This window comes from Halichoerus grypus, chromosome 10 (genome assembly GCF_964656455.1).
Source record: "Halichoerus grypus chromosome 10, mHalGry1.hap1.1, whole genome shotgun sequence".
Lineage (NCBI taxonomy): Eukaryota > Metazoa > Chordata > Mammalia > Carnivora > Phocidae > Halichoerus > Halichoerus grypus.
Window position 1 is genome coordinate 64,609,301 of NC_135721.1, and position 17,589 is coordinate 64,626,889.

At 37.6% G+C, this 17,589-nt stretch overlaps 1 protein-coding gene across 4 annotated transcripts in view; it reads right to left on the minus strand.

The window, feature by feature from the left end:
- EML6 (EMAP like 6) overlaps positions 1–17,589 on the minus strand; it is a 260,832-nt gene that overhangs the window by 128,846 nt on the left and 114,397 nt on the right. For all 4 annotated transcript variants that reach the window (XR_013441823.1, XR_004923257.2, XM_078056549.1 and 1 more), the window contains exons 5-6: positions 11,324–11,509; positions 9,627–9,762 (exon numbers count right to left, since the gene is read on the minus strand). Coding sequence is in view for 2 of the 4 variants with exons in the window: in XM_078056549.1 (XP_077912675.1) it covers positions 9,627–9,762; positions 11,324–11,509 (322 nt within the window). In the remaining 2 variants the exon portion in view is untranslated. The remainder of the gene's footprint in view (positions 1–9,626; positions 9,763–11,323; positions 11,510–17,589) is intronic.

The window sequence follows — 17,589 nt, forward strand, 5'->3', positions numbered from 1 at the left end:
GAGTGGCATGATATATCCAAAGTGCTAAAGGAAAAAAACCTACAGCCAAGAATATTCTATCCAGCAAAGCTATTTTTCAGAATAGAAGGAGAGATAAAGAGTTTCCCAGACAAACAAAACTTAAAGGAATTCATGACCACTAACCCAGACCTACAAGAAATGTTAAAGGAAACTCTTTGAGGGGAAAGGAAAGACCATAAGTAGGAGTAAGAAAAATAGGAAACAAAAAATAACTATATCTACAAAAATCAGTCAAAGGATTCACAAAATAAAAGGATGTAAAGTATGAAACCATGAAACCATATACTTAAAACCTGGGAGGGAGGAGAGGAATAAAGAATGGGTTCAAATTTAGGTGACCATCAACTTAATATAGACTGCTCTGTGCATAAGATTTTATATAAAACCTAATGGTAACCACAAATAAAAAACCAGTAATCGATAGGCAAAAAATAAAGAGAAAGGAATCCAAGTATATCACTAAAGAAAGCCAACAAACTCTGAGAGAAGAAAGCAAGTGAAAGGAACAGACAATTACAAAACCCACCATAAAACAAGTAACAAAATGGCAATAAGTACACACCTATCAATAATTACTTTGAATGTAAAGGGACTAAACACTGCAATCAAAAGCCATAGGGTCACAGGGGACGAGAGGAAAAAATAAAACAAGATGAAACCAGAGAAGGAGACAAACCATAAGAGAATTTAGCCATAGGAAACAAACTGAGGGTTGCTGGAGGGGAGAGGGGTAGAGGGATGGGGTAGCTGGGTGATGGACATTAAGGAGAGCATGTAATGTAATGAGCACTGGGTATTATATAAGAATGATGAATCACAGGCCTATACCTCTGAAACCAATAATACATTATATGTTAATTAACTGAATTTAAATTTAAAAATGTAAAAAAAAGACAGGGTGACGCATCTTTATACTGCCTACAAGAGACTTGTTTCAAACCTAAAGACACATGCAGATTGAAAGTGAAGGAATGGAAAAGCATTTATCATGCAAATGGAAGTGAAAAGAAAGCTGGGATAGCAAAACTTACATTGGACAAAATAGACTTTAAAACAAAGACTGTAACAAGAGACAAAGAAGGACACTATTTAGTCATTAAGGAAACAATCCAACAAGATGTAACAATTGTAAATATTTCTGCACCCAACATGGCAGCACGCAAATACATAAAGCAGCTAATACTAAACATCAAGGAAGTAATCAATAGTAATACAGTAACAGTAGCGGACTTTAACACCCCACTTACAATCAATGGATAGATCATCCAAACAGAAAATCAACAAAGAAACAGTGGCTTTGAATGACACATTGGACCAGATGGATCTAACATATAATACTCAGAACATTCCATCCTAAAACAGTAGAATACACATTCTTTTCAAGTGCACATGGAACATTCTCCAGAATAGATCACATATTAGGTCACAAACAAGTCTCAACAAATTCAAAAAGATCAAAGTCATACCATGCATCTTTTCTGACCACAACTCTATGAAACTAGAAATTAACCAAAAGAAAATATCTAGAAAGAACACAAATACATGGAGGTTAAATAACATGCTACTAAAAAATGAATGGGTCAACTAAAAAATCAAAGAGGAAATTAAAACATACATGGAGATAAATGAAAATGAAAATACAACAATCCAAAATCTTTGGGATGCAGCAAAAGCTGTTCTAAGAGGGAAGTTTACAGCAATATAGCACTACCTCAAAAAGCAAGAAAAATCTCAAATAAACAACCTAATCTTACACCTAAAGGACCTAGAAAAAGAATAACAAACAAAACCCAAAACCAGTAGAAGGAAGGAAATAATAACGACTAAAGCAGAAATAAATGAAACTAAAAAAAATAATAGAACAAATCAATGAAACTAGGAGCTGGTTCCTTAAAAAGAGCAACAAAACTGATAAACTTTTAGCCAGTCTCCCCTTCTCCCCCCAAAAAGCATAGAGAGGACTCAAACAAAATCATAAATGAAAGAACAGAAATAACAAATGACACCACAGAAGTATAAAAAACTGTAAGATTATGAAAAATTATATGCCAAAATAATTAGACAAATTGGACAACCTAGAAGAAATGGATAAATTCCTAGAAACATATAACTTCCCTAAACTGAATCAGGAAGAAATAGAAAATTTGAACAGATCGATTATCAGCAAGGAAATTGAATGAGTAATAAAAAACTCCCAACAAAGAAAAGTCCAGGACCAGATGGCTTCACAGGTGAATTCTACCAAACATTTATATATTTATATACATTTTTTTTTAAGATTTTATTTATTTATTTGACAGAGAGCGAGAGAGCACAAGCAGGAGGAGCAATAAAAGGAGAGGGAGAAGCAAGCTCTGCAGTGAGCAGGGAGCCTGATGCGGGACTCGATCCCAGCACCCTGGGACCATGACCTGAGCCAAAGGCAGACGCTTAACCATCTGAGCCACCCAGGCGTCCTCTACCAAACATTTAAAGAAGAGCTAATACCTATTCTTCTCAAACTATTCCAAAAACTTGAAAAAAATTCATTCTATAAGCCAGTATTTCCTTGATACAAAAACCAGATAAAGACACCACAAAAAACAAAACAAAACAAAACCCTAGAGGCCAATAGCCTTGATGAACATAGATGCAAAAATCCTCAACAAAATATTCGCAAATCAAATCCAACCATACTTTTAAAAAAAATCATTCACCATGATCAAGTAGGATTTATTCCTGGGATGCAAGGGTGGTTCAATACTTGCAAATCAATCAATGTGATACATCACATCAACAAGAGAAAGGATAAAAACCATATGTTTATTTCAATAGATGCAAAAAAAAGCATTTGACAAAGTACAACATCCATTCATGGCAAAAACCCTCAACAAAGTAGGTCTAGAGGGAACATACCTCAACATAATAAAAGCCATCTATGAAAAACTTACAGCTAAGATCATACTCAGTGGTGAAAAAATGAGAGCTCTCCCCGTAAAGACTGTGAAGAATGTTCACTCTCACCACTTCTATTCAACATAGTACTGGAAGTCCTAGCAACAGCAACCAGACAACAAAAAGAAAATAAAGGCATCCAATTGGTAAGAAAGAAACAAAACTTTCACTAATTGCAGATGACATGATACTATAGAGAGAAAACCCTGAAGAGTCCACCAAAAAACTACTAGAGCTGATAAATGAATTCAGGAGGGTCACAGAATATAAAACCAATATACAGAAATCCATTGCATTTCTGTACACTATTAATGAAGCAGCAGAAAGTGAAACTAATAAAACAATCCTATTTACAAATGCACCAGAACTAATAAAATACCTATGAATAGACTTAAGGTGAATTAACCGTACTCTGAAAACTATGAAACACTGATGAAAGAAATTGAAGACAATATAAATGGAAAGATATTTCATGCTCATGGATTGGAAGAACAAATAGTTAAAATGTCCATACTACCCAAAGCAACCTATAGATTTAATGCAATTCCTATAAAAAATACTAACAGCATTTTTCACAGAACTAGGACAAAAAATACTAAAATTTGTATGGAACCACATAAGACCCTGAATAACCAAAGCAACCTTGAAAAAGAACAAAATAGGAGGTATCACAATCCTAGATTTCAAGTTTCACTACAAAGCTGTAGTAATCAAAATAGTATGGTAATGGCACAAAAATGGACACATAGATCAAAGGACAGAACAGAGAACCCAGAAATAAACCCATGATTATATGATCAATTAATCTTTGACAAAGGAGGCAAGAATATGCAATGGGAAAAAGTCTCTTCAATAAATGCTGCTGGGAAAACTGGACAGCTACATGCAAAAGAATGAAACTGGACAACTTTCTTACATCATACGAAAAAATAAACTCAAAATGGATTAAGGAGCTAAATGTGAGACCTGAAACCCTAAAAATCCTAGAAGAGAGCATAGGTAGTAATTTCTGACATTGGCCATAGTAACATTTTTCTAGATAAGTCTTTTACGGGAAGGGAAACAAAACCAATAATCAACTATTGGGACTTCATCAAAATAAAGAGCTGCTTCTGCACAGCAAAGGAAACAACCAACAAAACTAAAAGACAAGCTACTGAATGGGAGAAGATATTTGTAAATGATATATCTGATAAAGGGTTAGTCTCCAAAATAAATAAAAAACTTACATAACTCAACACCAAAAACCCAATCTAATTAAAAAATAGGCAGAAGACATGAATAGACATTTCTCCAAAGACATACAGATGGCCAACAGACACATGAAAAGATGCTCAACATCACTCATCATCAGGGAAATGCAAATCAAAACCACAATGAGATATCACCTCACACCTGTCAGAATGGCTAAAAACATTGGGGAGGATGTGGAGAAAAAAGAACCTTTGTGTGCTGTTGGTGAGAATGCAAACTGAGGCAGTCACTGTGGAAACAGTATGGAGGTTCCTCAAACAATTAAAAATAGAACTACCGTATGTTCCAGTAATCCCACTACTGGGTATTTACCCAAAGAAAACAAAAACACTAATTCAAAAAGATATATGGACCTCTGTGTTTACTGCATTACTTACAATAGCTAAATTATGGAAGCAGGCCTAGTATCCAATGATAGATGAATGGATAAATAAGTGGTATACATATAATATGGAATATTATTCAGCCATAAAAAGGAATGAAGTCTTGCCATTTGCAACATGAATGGATCTAGAGAATATAATGCTAAGTGAAATGAGTCAGTCAGAGAAAGACAAATACAACATGATTTCACAAACGTGTGGAATTTAAGAAACAAAACAAAGAAAAAAATAATACAAACCAAAAAACAGACTTAACTATAGAGAACTGATGGTTACCAGAGGGGACGTGGGTGGGGGCATGGGTGAAATATGGGAAGGAGATTAAGAATACACTTATCTCTACGAGCACTGAGGAATGTACAGAATTGCTGAATCACTATATTGTACACCTGAAACTAATGTAACATTGTATGTTAACTATAATGGAATTAAAATTTAAAAAATGGTTAAAATGTTTATCACACTTAAAAAAAAAGTTGTTCTCAAAAAAAAAATATTTTGGCATTCCTGGTGTTTTGGCTTTCAGAACTGTAGATAAGGGATCCTGGACAAATTAACTTGTTGGTTTATATCATCATGTGTTCTTGGCAAGAGTTTGTTTGCAGACTTACCAATCAGCAAAAATCCATTTAAACTCACAAAAATGTAAAAGTCATTGGTGTAAATGAAATACTACTATTCCTTTGATTGAGGAATGATCCTCCTGGCGTCTGAAGGCCATTTTGTTTGACTAAGACTTGGGCATAGGCCAGAAAGCCCCAACCATCAGCTCTGACCCTGCAGATTCAAGCTGATGTGAGCATGACCCATCCCCAAAGCTGGCTCACCCTCAATCCACAGTGGGCTTCATTGTTTTCACTGGAAGCCAAAGGTCTAAATTAGCTCAAGTTCAACCAGAAAGATGTAAGAGAACTGATTAATCCTGTCTCTCTCTAATAAATTGCTTTTTTTCCCTGACCTTAGTGTTTTTCTTAATGTAAACTGTTCCATCTCTCTTGATGTTTAGTAATTAATAGTTATTAGAAGATGCAAATACATGCAAATCTTAAGAGTGTTTACATACAACAACTTGGAAATGGCCATTTGGAAGTCTACAGGAGGGGCACTAGCCATCTTCATAGGTAGCAGACTAAGTACGTATGCTTTATAAATGGCCTAAAAGCTAGTGAATAGCAATTTCTGAATTTTAACTTTTATGTTTAAGAAACACAGAATATCAGTACTATGTCATGGAAATTGGGACAAGGCCATGATTAATTCTCTTGCTAAATTTGTTTAGAAAGCTGTTTGAGTAAAATGGGAAATCACTGTATTTCCATGGAAGTGAATTCAAGAGTCATTGTTACTCAAAAAGTGAAAATGTGGAAGGAGGCTCATTTACATCAAGAAATTCTTACAAGAATGAAGCCATCCGTACATATCATTTCATGTCCAGATCAAGAGCAAAAACGTAATAACATTGCTTTGCTTGAATGTGCTCCTTTCAAGTGTATTTTGTTTCCATTTTTGAGGCGAAGGGCCTGAAGGTAGAGGAGAAAGCCAAGGGTTCTTTCAGGGGGGATCAGGTGGGACAAAGTACACCTAAATGTCCTCTGCCCACTCTGCCTTCTTCCTCCTGTTTCATCCTTTCCCCACGCCCTTTCTGTCCCTGTTCCTTCACTCTTTCCCCTACCTTCTAAGCAAATGCTCAGAGGACCAACGGTAAGGTACTGGCTAGTGAAGGGGAAGCTGGATCAGAAAACTGTTTACATTCCAATTACTTTTAATCCTCTCCTCATCCCCTACATCTTTTTTTTTTTTTTTTTTAAGATTTTATTTATTTATTTGACAGAGAGAGAGATAGCGAGAGCAGGAACACAAGCAGGGGGAGTGGGAGAGGGAGAAGCTGGCTTCCCGCCGAGCAGGGAGCCCGATGTGGGGCTCGATCCCAGGACCCTGGGATCATGACCTGAGCCGAAGGCAGACGCTTAACGACTGAGCCACCCAGGCGCCCTCATCCCCTACATATCTTAATCCCTGGGTCTCCTACCTCCTTGTATCCAAGAGGGCGCCCCTGTCACAGGGGGCCTGGCAGCCCGCCTCTGCGAACACCAAAGACAAGGCTACTCTGAGAACCTCTTCTGGTTCTGAGCTCGGCAAAGGTGCTTCTGAACTCAACAGCCCCCTTGCCTGCCTCAGGGTGAGGATGCACCAAGGCTGGGTGGAGGGCAAAAGAGCCTCTTGGAGGTTTTCCCCGCATGGCCCTCCCTTCACAGACTGGAGAACTTCAGCTGGATCTGGGGTTAACCACACTTCAACCAGGCTTTTGTTCTTCTGACGCTATACATTCAGCCTGTTTTTCCACTGAGAGCTGGAATGAATGCCAACATCTCTTTGGAAGTTTGATGGTACATAGCAGACGTGTGTTACAGTGCTGTCAAAAGCGTGACAGGCAAAGGCACCACTGACGAGGGGAGGATACTACATGGAGAAAATTTTTTATTTCAATAGTATTTTAAAGAGTAAAAAATCTATAAACAAAATAGTAAAGCCATGATTTCACAGATATTATTGCTTATAGTGAGGAAAAGTAAAAAAAAGAGCTGTATTAAAATCAATTTAAAGTAAAAGACTGAGAAAATAAGAATACTGGTAGTGAGCAGGCACTGTAAAAATCAAGAAGGTGGCAAGCATATGGCTGCATTGGGGCAATGGCACAAATTCTCAAGGCTCCCTTGGTCTCAAACTGCAGCGTGGTCTTTAAGATCCTTTAAAAAGCATAGTCCATTACTCCCACGGAAATAGAGGCTCTTGTCTGACCGGACATTCACCTACAAGTGCATGCCAATCTCTCTCCTGATAAACTGTAAGCCCAGGCACTACAGGTCGCCTCTGTGTGGTGCAGGCATGCTTCCTGTCTACCGTGCACCACCTATTGTCTGCTTTGACCTTGGCAAGGGCGTGTGTGTGTATGTATTTGTGTGTGTGTGTGTGTGTGTGAATCTTTTGACACTGACACAAAGTGCAGAGCGTCCCTGACCGTCTGACTCTGGGGGACAGGAGTTGGCCATGCAATCAATATAAACCCCCAGTTACCTGGAGGCTCCTTCTGCACTGGCTCCTGAACTCTCCTTTAAGAGCCCAAAGTTAGGAACTCGGTATCAAATAGAAAAGCAGAGCAGGGTAAATATGGTTTCTGCTCTGCTACCCAGTCTAAAATTTATACCTTAATTGTGTGATACAGTTTTTGGATGAGCTGGATAAAGTGACCGCCAGAAAGGAATCATCATTGCTGGTTGATGCTCCCCAACAACCAGCCAGTTTATGGTCAATAATCCCACCCAGTAAGTTAACTCATCCAGTATCTAGTATATGTGCTCTCAGTTACCTTGAAATATACACCAAGAAGTTTCATGATTCAAGGTTGAACATTTTTGGCTGCTTTACTAAGATGTTTTACCTTGCTCTTCTGGATGCTTACTTGCTTATATATCTGCCTCAAGTATTTTTCTGGATAAAGTTACAAGGGCTCATCTCTGTGGCAAAGAACTTAAGGGCCTCGGCTTGTTGATGCACTGAAGCAGACACTAAATTTTACAACTTGCAATGTTGACCCCTGTGCCTGGAATTCAGAAATGCATCCAAACCAAGATCTTGAGCTTCCATAAGAAAACAACAATCCATTCTCCAGATTGGCTGATTTTTTGTATTTAATAGATATTTAAGGAAGCTGGACTCTGGGTATACACAGGAAGTACAATATCCAGCTCACTTCCCTGCTTAATTTTTAAGAAAGGTTGGGTTGACAACATTCTTTAAGGAGGATGGCCTGAAGAATAGGTAGTATTCTCTCAGTCTTCTGGAATCCACCTCAGGTCAGCAGAGAGCTCTAAGCACCGCCAGACAATTTGGCCTTTGGAAGAACCTCTGTGGCCACATTGCCATGAGCCTGCATCACGGGGCTTCGTGAAAGAGAACCTGATGAGTAATAGCTCACTCCGTGCCTTTTGAGGACTTCTGATCTCACGTCAGGGTTCTCTCTAGGAAGATTCTCAGGAAACTTCTCCCTCATCTTAGCACTGGGAGCCATTCGCCTTCACCTGAGCCATGAGTGAGTCTTCACCTTGTGGACGGTATGACTCACGGTACTGAGCGCCCCTCCCTCAGCGCACGCAGGCTGCAGGAGCCAAGAGCAGGGTCTGGGGCTCACCTACAGCAAATGAACAGAGCCCCCCCCATGTGCTTAGTGTACGAATACCACCTGTGACTTCATCTGATCTTTTCTGTTTACATCTCCACTTTCAACTCTCTCAAGCCCAAATTCTTCATCTGTGAAAACGAGATTATAAGCCTATCATGAGAATTTTAAAAGATGTATACAAACTGCTTTGTATTCCCTGGTACACATACACAGTATATAGTAACAATAGCTAATGTTTATTGAGTGCTGACTGTCCCGTAACTTATTCTAAGCACTCTGTAAGTAGATTTAATCCTCATACAACTCTATGAAGTTGTTACTAGTATTATCCCCATTTTTTAGATGAGGAAACAGAGGCCCATGGGTTTTTAAAAAATTGACTCAAATCTATCATGGGCAAAACTTGGATTTGAACCCAAGTCCCCAACTCTGATCCCACTACTATGGGTTACTATTTTAAAGCTATTTTTTTGGTCTTGTTTTTCCTATCAATTATTTGCTTATTTAAGGAGGCTGGGAGCAGTCTCACTTAGGGTCACCAACTTGTCCAGAATTTCCCAGTTTTATAACTCAAAGGTCCATTTCCCAAGATACCACTCAGGGGTTTTCTCATTATGTTCTTGATCTTTGTAGCAGGACCATCGCTAGTACACACAGATATCTTTGTGCAAATAAGGAAGAAGGGGTATCCATTTATTTTTAACACATTTTTTTATCTTCTTTCAATGTATTTATGTAAACTGCCTTAAATCCTTTCTAGAATAAGATGGGGTACAGGGAGACAAATATAAATACAGAACTTCACATTGTGTTTAACACTCTTAGAGTTACGGGTATTAATATATATATATTACCTTTATATCCTTGTTCTGTCTCCCTGAGATCAATTTTGGTTATTGGTTTGAAATCAGTATCCCATAATCGAATACACCCATCTCGTCCACCAGTGGCAAAGCCTTCTTCACAAGCATACATGCTAAAGATTCCAGCCTGTTGAGTAATGCAGATAATACTTAGTACTGCAGTGATTCTAAATAGTCATTATAGTTGGATCGTCCTGATAAAAAAAAGCAAAAACAAAACAAAAAAATTTTAAATACCTTGTTCTCTATTGAAATCCTGACAATAGGCCAAGTAGCCATTTATAATATCCTTCATTTTGGCTAGCTCAAAAATTAATCATAATTACTACTAAAGCAAATTAGTTCAAATGTTCCTTTATCATTACTAAACTGATGGCAATTTGAAAAAAAAATATTCACTAATTCCTTGGTTAAAGTCCATATGAAGATCAAACTCCTTTATGTGACTACTGATCCTTATAAAGAAAAGGTAACAATGGAGGTGCTTCATATAAATTGCCACTCAAAATAATCAAGCAAAGATATGCCAGCTAGGAACATAAACACTTTCACTGGTAAGCAGGTACCTGAAATGCATCTCAATGAGCTCAAGAAGGCACCACCTGAGCCTAACTGAAGACAAATTACGTTTGTGTTCGTCTGTTAGGGATTATACAAAGATGCTTTTTTTCACATGGGAAACAGTTTCATAACTTCAAGGTGCTTTTCCATAGGAAAATATTTTACCTGTTTATTGAAAAGTGCTGCAAGAATATACTGCTGACATACGATCCAGTGTGAAAAGAAATTAGGTTACTATGGCAGCTGCTTTTATGCACGAGGACAACTACTGACCTCTGAATTGTTTTAAGAGCTGTTTCGTAATTAGTGAAGCCAAGAAAATTGGCTCAACATACAAGACAATGAAAGGCCTAAAATTTCATAGCTCTTTTGCTAAGACGCGCTTCAACTTTTCTTTATAAAAATTTTTCACCCAATTTCCATTTACTACAATATAGGCTTCAGCTTTCACATCTCCCTATTCTTCTGGGCATTTCCACTTCATCATCTATAGATATGGCAATGTAACCATTATCATACGTGTCAAGAGAGCAGAATGGTCAGAAGTAAAGTTTGCCCATGTTCTTACAGAGCAGACCATCAAAAGGGAGCAGTTTATCAACGGTTTCTGTTTGCGTTTTAAGAGCTTTCTGTTTGATTCAGACATGGAGGTGATGCTCACTCATTCAGAGTGAGGAAAAATCTACCCTTACTAACCAACATAAAAACAACACTTGTCTACACTCTTGCTATTCAATGCACAGGCCCCAGGCCAGCAGCAATGGCATCATCCCAGACTTACGGAGTCAGAATCTGCATTTTAACAAGATCCCCAGGAGATTCATAGATACCTTAAAGTTTGAGAAGTATTGATCTATAAGAGGAAAAGGATGATAAAATAGTTCTATTCTTCCAGATGTTGGTGAATAATAATACTAATCAACCAATCAATAATTGAGGTGAAGGCTAAATTATTAAGCTTTTGAAATATTTCTTTTAGGTGAACAAAAATAATTTGGGAAATCTTTCGTGTATGTGTTGAGTGTTCATCGGAGTCTGCTGATTCTAAAGCAACAGGAAAAAACACGTATCTGTGATATCAACTTATTTAATAAATAATCACCCAATTTCCACATGGACATACTCACACTGTGTGCTCCTTGAATGGTGCGGACTAAATTGAGCCCTTTCCAGACATAGATGTCTCCATTTAAAGCACCAGAATAGGTGATGTCTTCTTTGGCACATGCAAGGCAAAGGATGGTCTGAAGATCCCCTGTTTTGCCAAATATCCCTCTTTTTGCAGTCAGGGCATTTCCACAGAGTGTCCAAAACTGGAAAGTCATAAAATGAATAGATCCAAAAATAATGTATTCATTCTGATGCATCACATTACTGGTATTTGCTTCTATTTCAGTACATTTTTTAAGCTAAATCTTTTATTGTCCCCTGCCCTTTTTTAAATTAATTTTTAATTTAAATTCAATTAATTAACATCTAATGTATTGTTTCAGGGGTACAGGTCTGTGATTCATCAGTCTTACACAACACCCAGCGCTCACCACAACACATACCCTCCCCAATGTCCATCACCCAGCCACCCCTTCTCCCCACCCCCCTCCACTCCAGCAACCCTCAGTTTGTTTCCTATAGTTAAGAGTCTCTTATGGTTTATCTCCCTCTCTGGTTTCGTCTCATTTTTTCCTCTCTTCCCCTATGATCCTCTGCCTTGTTTCTTAAATTCCACATATGAGTGAGATCATATGATAATTGTCTCTCTGACTGACTTATTTCGCTTAGCATAATACTCTCTAGTTCCATCCATGTCATTGCAAATGGCAAGATTTCATTTTTTTATGGCTGCATAATATTCCATTGTGTACACACACACACACACACCCCACATCTTCTTTATCCATTCATCTGTCGATGGACATCTGGGCTCTTTCCATAGTTTGGCTATTGTGGACATTGTTGCTATAAACATTGGGGAGCAGGTGCCCCTTAGGATAACTACATTTGTATCTTTTGGGGTAAATACCCAGTAGTCCATTTGCTGGGTCGTAGGGTAGCTCTATTTTCAACTTTTTGAGGACCCTCCATTTGCGCCTCTTGCTATAGCTGAACTAGGCACACATAATTTAACTTGTTCTACTGCAACTAACAGAATTGCAAAACCTTTTAGCCAACTGCTAGCAACATAAGAAAAACTTTTAATGGCATTTTTTAAACTTTCAAAGTTCTAAAATTCCCAAACTTTACTAATTGCTTAATGGTGATTAAATACAAAAGGTCAATGTTCTCAGAGTTGGAATAAAGTGAACAAATCATCAGGTCTTTAATTTTTAGTCAAATTACAGAAGCAGTATAGGTTCATTGTAGAGAAGTTTAGAAATACAGAAAAGTATAAAGAGGAAAACGGAAATATCTACAACGTCCTGCTAACATGTTGATGTACCTTCTAGACATTTTTTTTGGTGTACATATATGTGTGTATATATATATGTATTTGGAAATAATGTCTTTATAATTTAAAAATGTGATAAATCTTCACTGCAGAAATGTTACTCAAGAAGATTTCTAAATATGAGTTATACTTTCATATGGCCAAATAACTGATTAAGCTTTTCAGGTTTCATTGTATAATTTATCATGTGGAAGAATCATTAAGCATAAAGCTTGAGCTACTTTATAGAAAGCAATAGCGAGACTTCCATGGTTATCTAAGAAATTAAGTATTTTGCTTTGACATGGTTTCTTAAATGTATGAACTAGTATAACTTTCCTGCTATGCGTTTAGCCCCTCACCTTTAAGTCTCTTTACATTTATTTAATCTTCATAATACCCCTGAGAACAGGCTAAAGCAGCTATTCCTATCATCCCCATTTGGAAGTGAGGGCAAAGGGGCCAACTTGGTTTGCTGAAGGTAAGGGTTAAATGGGTGTCTTACATGAGAAAATATTGAAATATTGATCTTTGCCTTGAGAACTTTAAATCTAATGAAGATACTTATAAAGCAAGAGACAATTTCAAGGAACCATATTCAGACTACATACAAGTGGCAAGAGAATTCAAAAACAGAGAACCGTGTTGAATTACTTGGAATGAGCAAGGCTAGGATTTGGATCAGTGGTGAGGAAGAAGTTACATCAGGGATCAGGAGAGCAGGATTAGGCAAATCCAAGTGACACAAAAAAAAAAGTGTGAGGAAAAATCAGTGACAAGCCAAATATTTTGTGCCTGTAGGAGAGGAAAAATGGTGGCCCTCTTAGAGTAGTTAAGTACTGAGGGAAGCAGTTCTGGGATGGTTGTACCACCCGGGAGGTCTGGGATTCTGGTGGCTATGGAGGAGGGGGCCCTTAGGAAGGATGAGAGGCAGGTGTGCAATCATGTGAGACAATACAGGATTCCTCCCTCATTAGAAGGCAAGTATCACTCTGGTGATTGGTTTCTTTGGGCACGTACTACTTTTAAGAAAAGTACACACGGAAAGAACAAGATCTGGGGAAAACATGGTTAGATCTAAGCTTTGGGAAAACATTTAAGTATTAACTTGGAACCTGAACAAAATACTAGATGTAAACACTTACTGGTAGTACAAACATGCCAAAACCCAAAGAAGGTAGCCATTTCCTTTTCTCACCATGTCTCCCATACATGAAGATTTAAAGGAGAGTAATAATTTTGTAATCATTATCCCTAAAGAAGAGTAATTATTTTGTAGTTATTAGTTAACTTAGAATGTGCACCTCTGAGTTACTGAAACGTTTTTTTAAATTTAATTTAAATTTTAGGTATTTAACATACAGTGCAATATTGGTTTCTCGAGTAGAATTCAGTGATTCATCACTTACATAATACCTAAATTACTGAAATATTTCTAATAGACAACCACAAAACATAGAGAGTCCATCATCCTCAGACACAAAGGTTTTAAATCACCCAGTAGGAAGCAACAATGCCAACATGAAACATTCCAAATAATCAAATGACTCTCTAAAAAGGCACATACAGATATAATGCCAGGATAGGTAAGAGATTTTTTGCAGAAATGGCAAATCTCTGATTCTCTCTTCTTGAGAAGCACTTCCTATTTGGAAAACAGTGACAATTTAGGGTAGCAACACATCAGTAAATCCACATCAAATGAACAGACATCGTTTATCTTCCCCAATCTCCATTCCAGATTGTAATGCTAATTTTGTTAGAACTGGCAGGTACCCTGGAGTTCATCTGGCTCTAGGTAATCTCCAATGTCCCTTCTATCTATGACTAGGGACTGGAGAAGGATCAACAATATCCACAAACTTGGTAGGCTCATTTACTGTGAAACCAAGCAAGCATGACAATGCTCAACTGCTACTGTTTTCAAGCGTTCATTTCAGGTAATTGAAATTTGCCTGTCTGCCAAACACTGGGAATTTGCAAAAACAGAAAGGATTTCACCCTAGCTACACAATTTCACATAAAAATATTTTCTTGGAGTGCATTGAAGATTTTTGCATTCAACTTGTGACTGGAATCATTCATTTGCTGTTAGGTAGGTTTGGGGGGGAAAAGGTGGGGATCCTGGAATTGGTTATAGAAAATACAGAGAGTGAAAATATTTGTTGAAGGCTACTAAAACTTGTGGATTTCTTTCTAAACAAAATAAAGATGGCTGGATGGGCATTTGCAGATCATTCCATTTGAGGTAAAAGTACTTATTTTTGCTTAGAAAAAGATGCCTGGGGGCACCTGGGTGGTTCAGTCGGTTAAGCATCTGCCTTCGGCTCAGGTCATGATCCTGGGGTCCTGGGATCGAGCCCCACACTGGGGTCCCTGCTCAGCTGAGAGTCTGCTTCTCCCTCTCCCACTGCCCTTCCCCCTGCCTGTGCTCTCTCCCTCTCTCTCAAATAAATAAAATCTTAAAAAAAAAAAAAAAAGAAAGAAAAAGATGCCTGTCTGCTAAAACATAATTAACAAATTTAATGGGATAAACAGCTCTCTTTTCAAATGAAGCTCCAGGGTTTTATGTGTCTCTGTTTTTAGAATTAACTGATTAAAAGAGTTAACCAAGGATGGAAAGAAATAGGGAAGATGCTGGAGAAATCACCAATTAAGCAGCTAATCTATTATTTTTCATAATCTGTTCTTTGGGGGGGAAAGTCAGGCCAAGATGGATCACTGAAGAAATAATTTCCAAGTGGAAAGAGTTCTACACAGGGAGCCAGAGACTGAATTTAAATCTTATCTGTGCCACCATATTTGTGATCCCAGGAGAAGGGGAAAAAATTAACATTATTGTGCCCTTACTGGTCCCACACACTGTTTAATGTAACTCTTAATAAATCCAGAAGGTAGTGATCCACAACCCTCTGGTTTTTTTGTTTTGTTTTGTTTTTTGAGAGAAATTCAGCCTCAGGGAGATTAAATAGCTTTCCCAGAGTCAAGTAGAAGGAGATAACAATGAGGATTCAAAGTCAAATAACCTTCTACGTCCTGGCTTCTTCACCTTAGGATATGCAAATTGGATGATGGCTCCGGGGCCAGAGTCCCAGACTTCTAGAGAGCCACCAGAGCCTGATGGAAACCAGGCTTATCATGATCTCACATAATTCTTTGATTGTGGGTAAGAGAATAATTCAGTGCCTTTGCAATTTGTTAGACTGAACAGAAACTCATGTTGGCAGATACATATATCTTTGATTAATAAAAATTGTAAAGGGAATTATTTAATGGCTAATTATTTTCTGGCCAAACTTTTTCGAAATACTGGTTTCCTAGGAAAATTAGAAAACAGGGTCAAAAGAGGGTCTTCAGTGATGAAAACATTGATAATCTTTGAACATATGATGGGCTAAGGACCTTTCTGCTCCCTAGTCCCAAGATTCTATGGGTGACCAATGCCTCTCCATTAACTCCTGACAGAAGTGCAACCCCACCCCTACTTTGAGTAATGCTGACTTCCAAGCTCTCCCTACCAAACTCACCTACCCACCAAGGCTCGGCTCAAATACCATCCCCTTCCTGAAACGCTTAACACTCCTCTAGCCAGTTGGGATCTCTCCTTTATCACTAGAGAATTTTGGTTTTGCCTCTCTTATAGATTATCCTGTTTTATGTTTTAATTGCTTTTGTCAAGCAAATTGCAAGTAGGGTCAGTTTTCAGTCCTTCACATGATAGAAATGCAACTAATGTTTATCAAATTTAATGAGTCTTTGGGGTGGACTACATAAAACAATGAAGGACCCTCCAACTGCTGCTGAAGCAAAAAGTCCCTGTATTTGAGCAAACATATTCTCAGGTTTTTGCACAAGGATAACAAAACGTTAATGAAGACCTAAGGTATTGGCAGAAATACCTTTGAATAATGGAAGTTATAGGTTTATCTTTCTGTCTTCTGTTTTTTCATTACTTTTTTCTTTGATACCTTTGAATAATGGAAGCTATAGGTTTATCTTTCTGTCTTCTGTTTTTTCATTACTTTTTTCTTATTTTGGAAATGTTATTGTAAAATAATTTTAAAAATAAAGAAAAAAATTAATCATCAACTCATGTACCCAGCATTAACTGTTTAACATTTTGGAATATCTTTCCAATTCATTTCCTACACAAAAATATAGGTTACTTCTAAAGTAAAAAAAAAAAAAAAAAATCAAAGCAACAAATTTACCCCAACCAGTAGACTATAAATAAATCTTGCATATTTCCTAGTAACATTAAATAATCATCTAAACCATGACTGTAATGATTGCACAGTATTTCTTCCTACAGATATACCGTATTTTATTTAACCACCTGGGGGCAGTTAGGTGGCTTCAGGTCTTCTTTTATCTGGTTTTATTTGCTTTTGGTAAATTATTCAAAAATGAACCTATCCTTGGTTCATACGCCTAATGATTTCCTTGAGATAAATTCCAAGATATAAAATTACTGGCTGGGGGTGCCTGGGTGGCTCAGTCGTTAAGTGTCTGCCTTCGGCTCAGGTCATGATCCCAGGGTCCTGGAATCGAGCCCCGCATTGGGCTCCCTGCCCTGCGGGAAGCCTGCTTCTCCCTCTCCCACTCCCCCTGCTTGTGTTCCTGCTCTCCCTGTGTCTCTCTCTGTCAAATAAATAAATAAAATCTTTAAAAAATAAAAAATAAATAAAATAAAATTACTGGCTGTGCTCTCTTTGGCAGCACACATACTAACACTGGAAAGAAATTACTGGCTCAAAGGATATCAACATTTCTAAAGCTATTGATAGATATTACCAAATTTCTGGGCAGAAAGAGCAGAAATACTCATATCTGGTACTCATTTACCCCTCCACCACCAAGGTTTGAGAGTGTTCAGTCACTAAATCTTTGCCAACACTGGATATATTTTAATAATTTTGATGGATTAAAAAAATATTATTTTAAAATTTCTCATTAATGAGGTTTAGA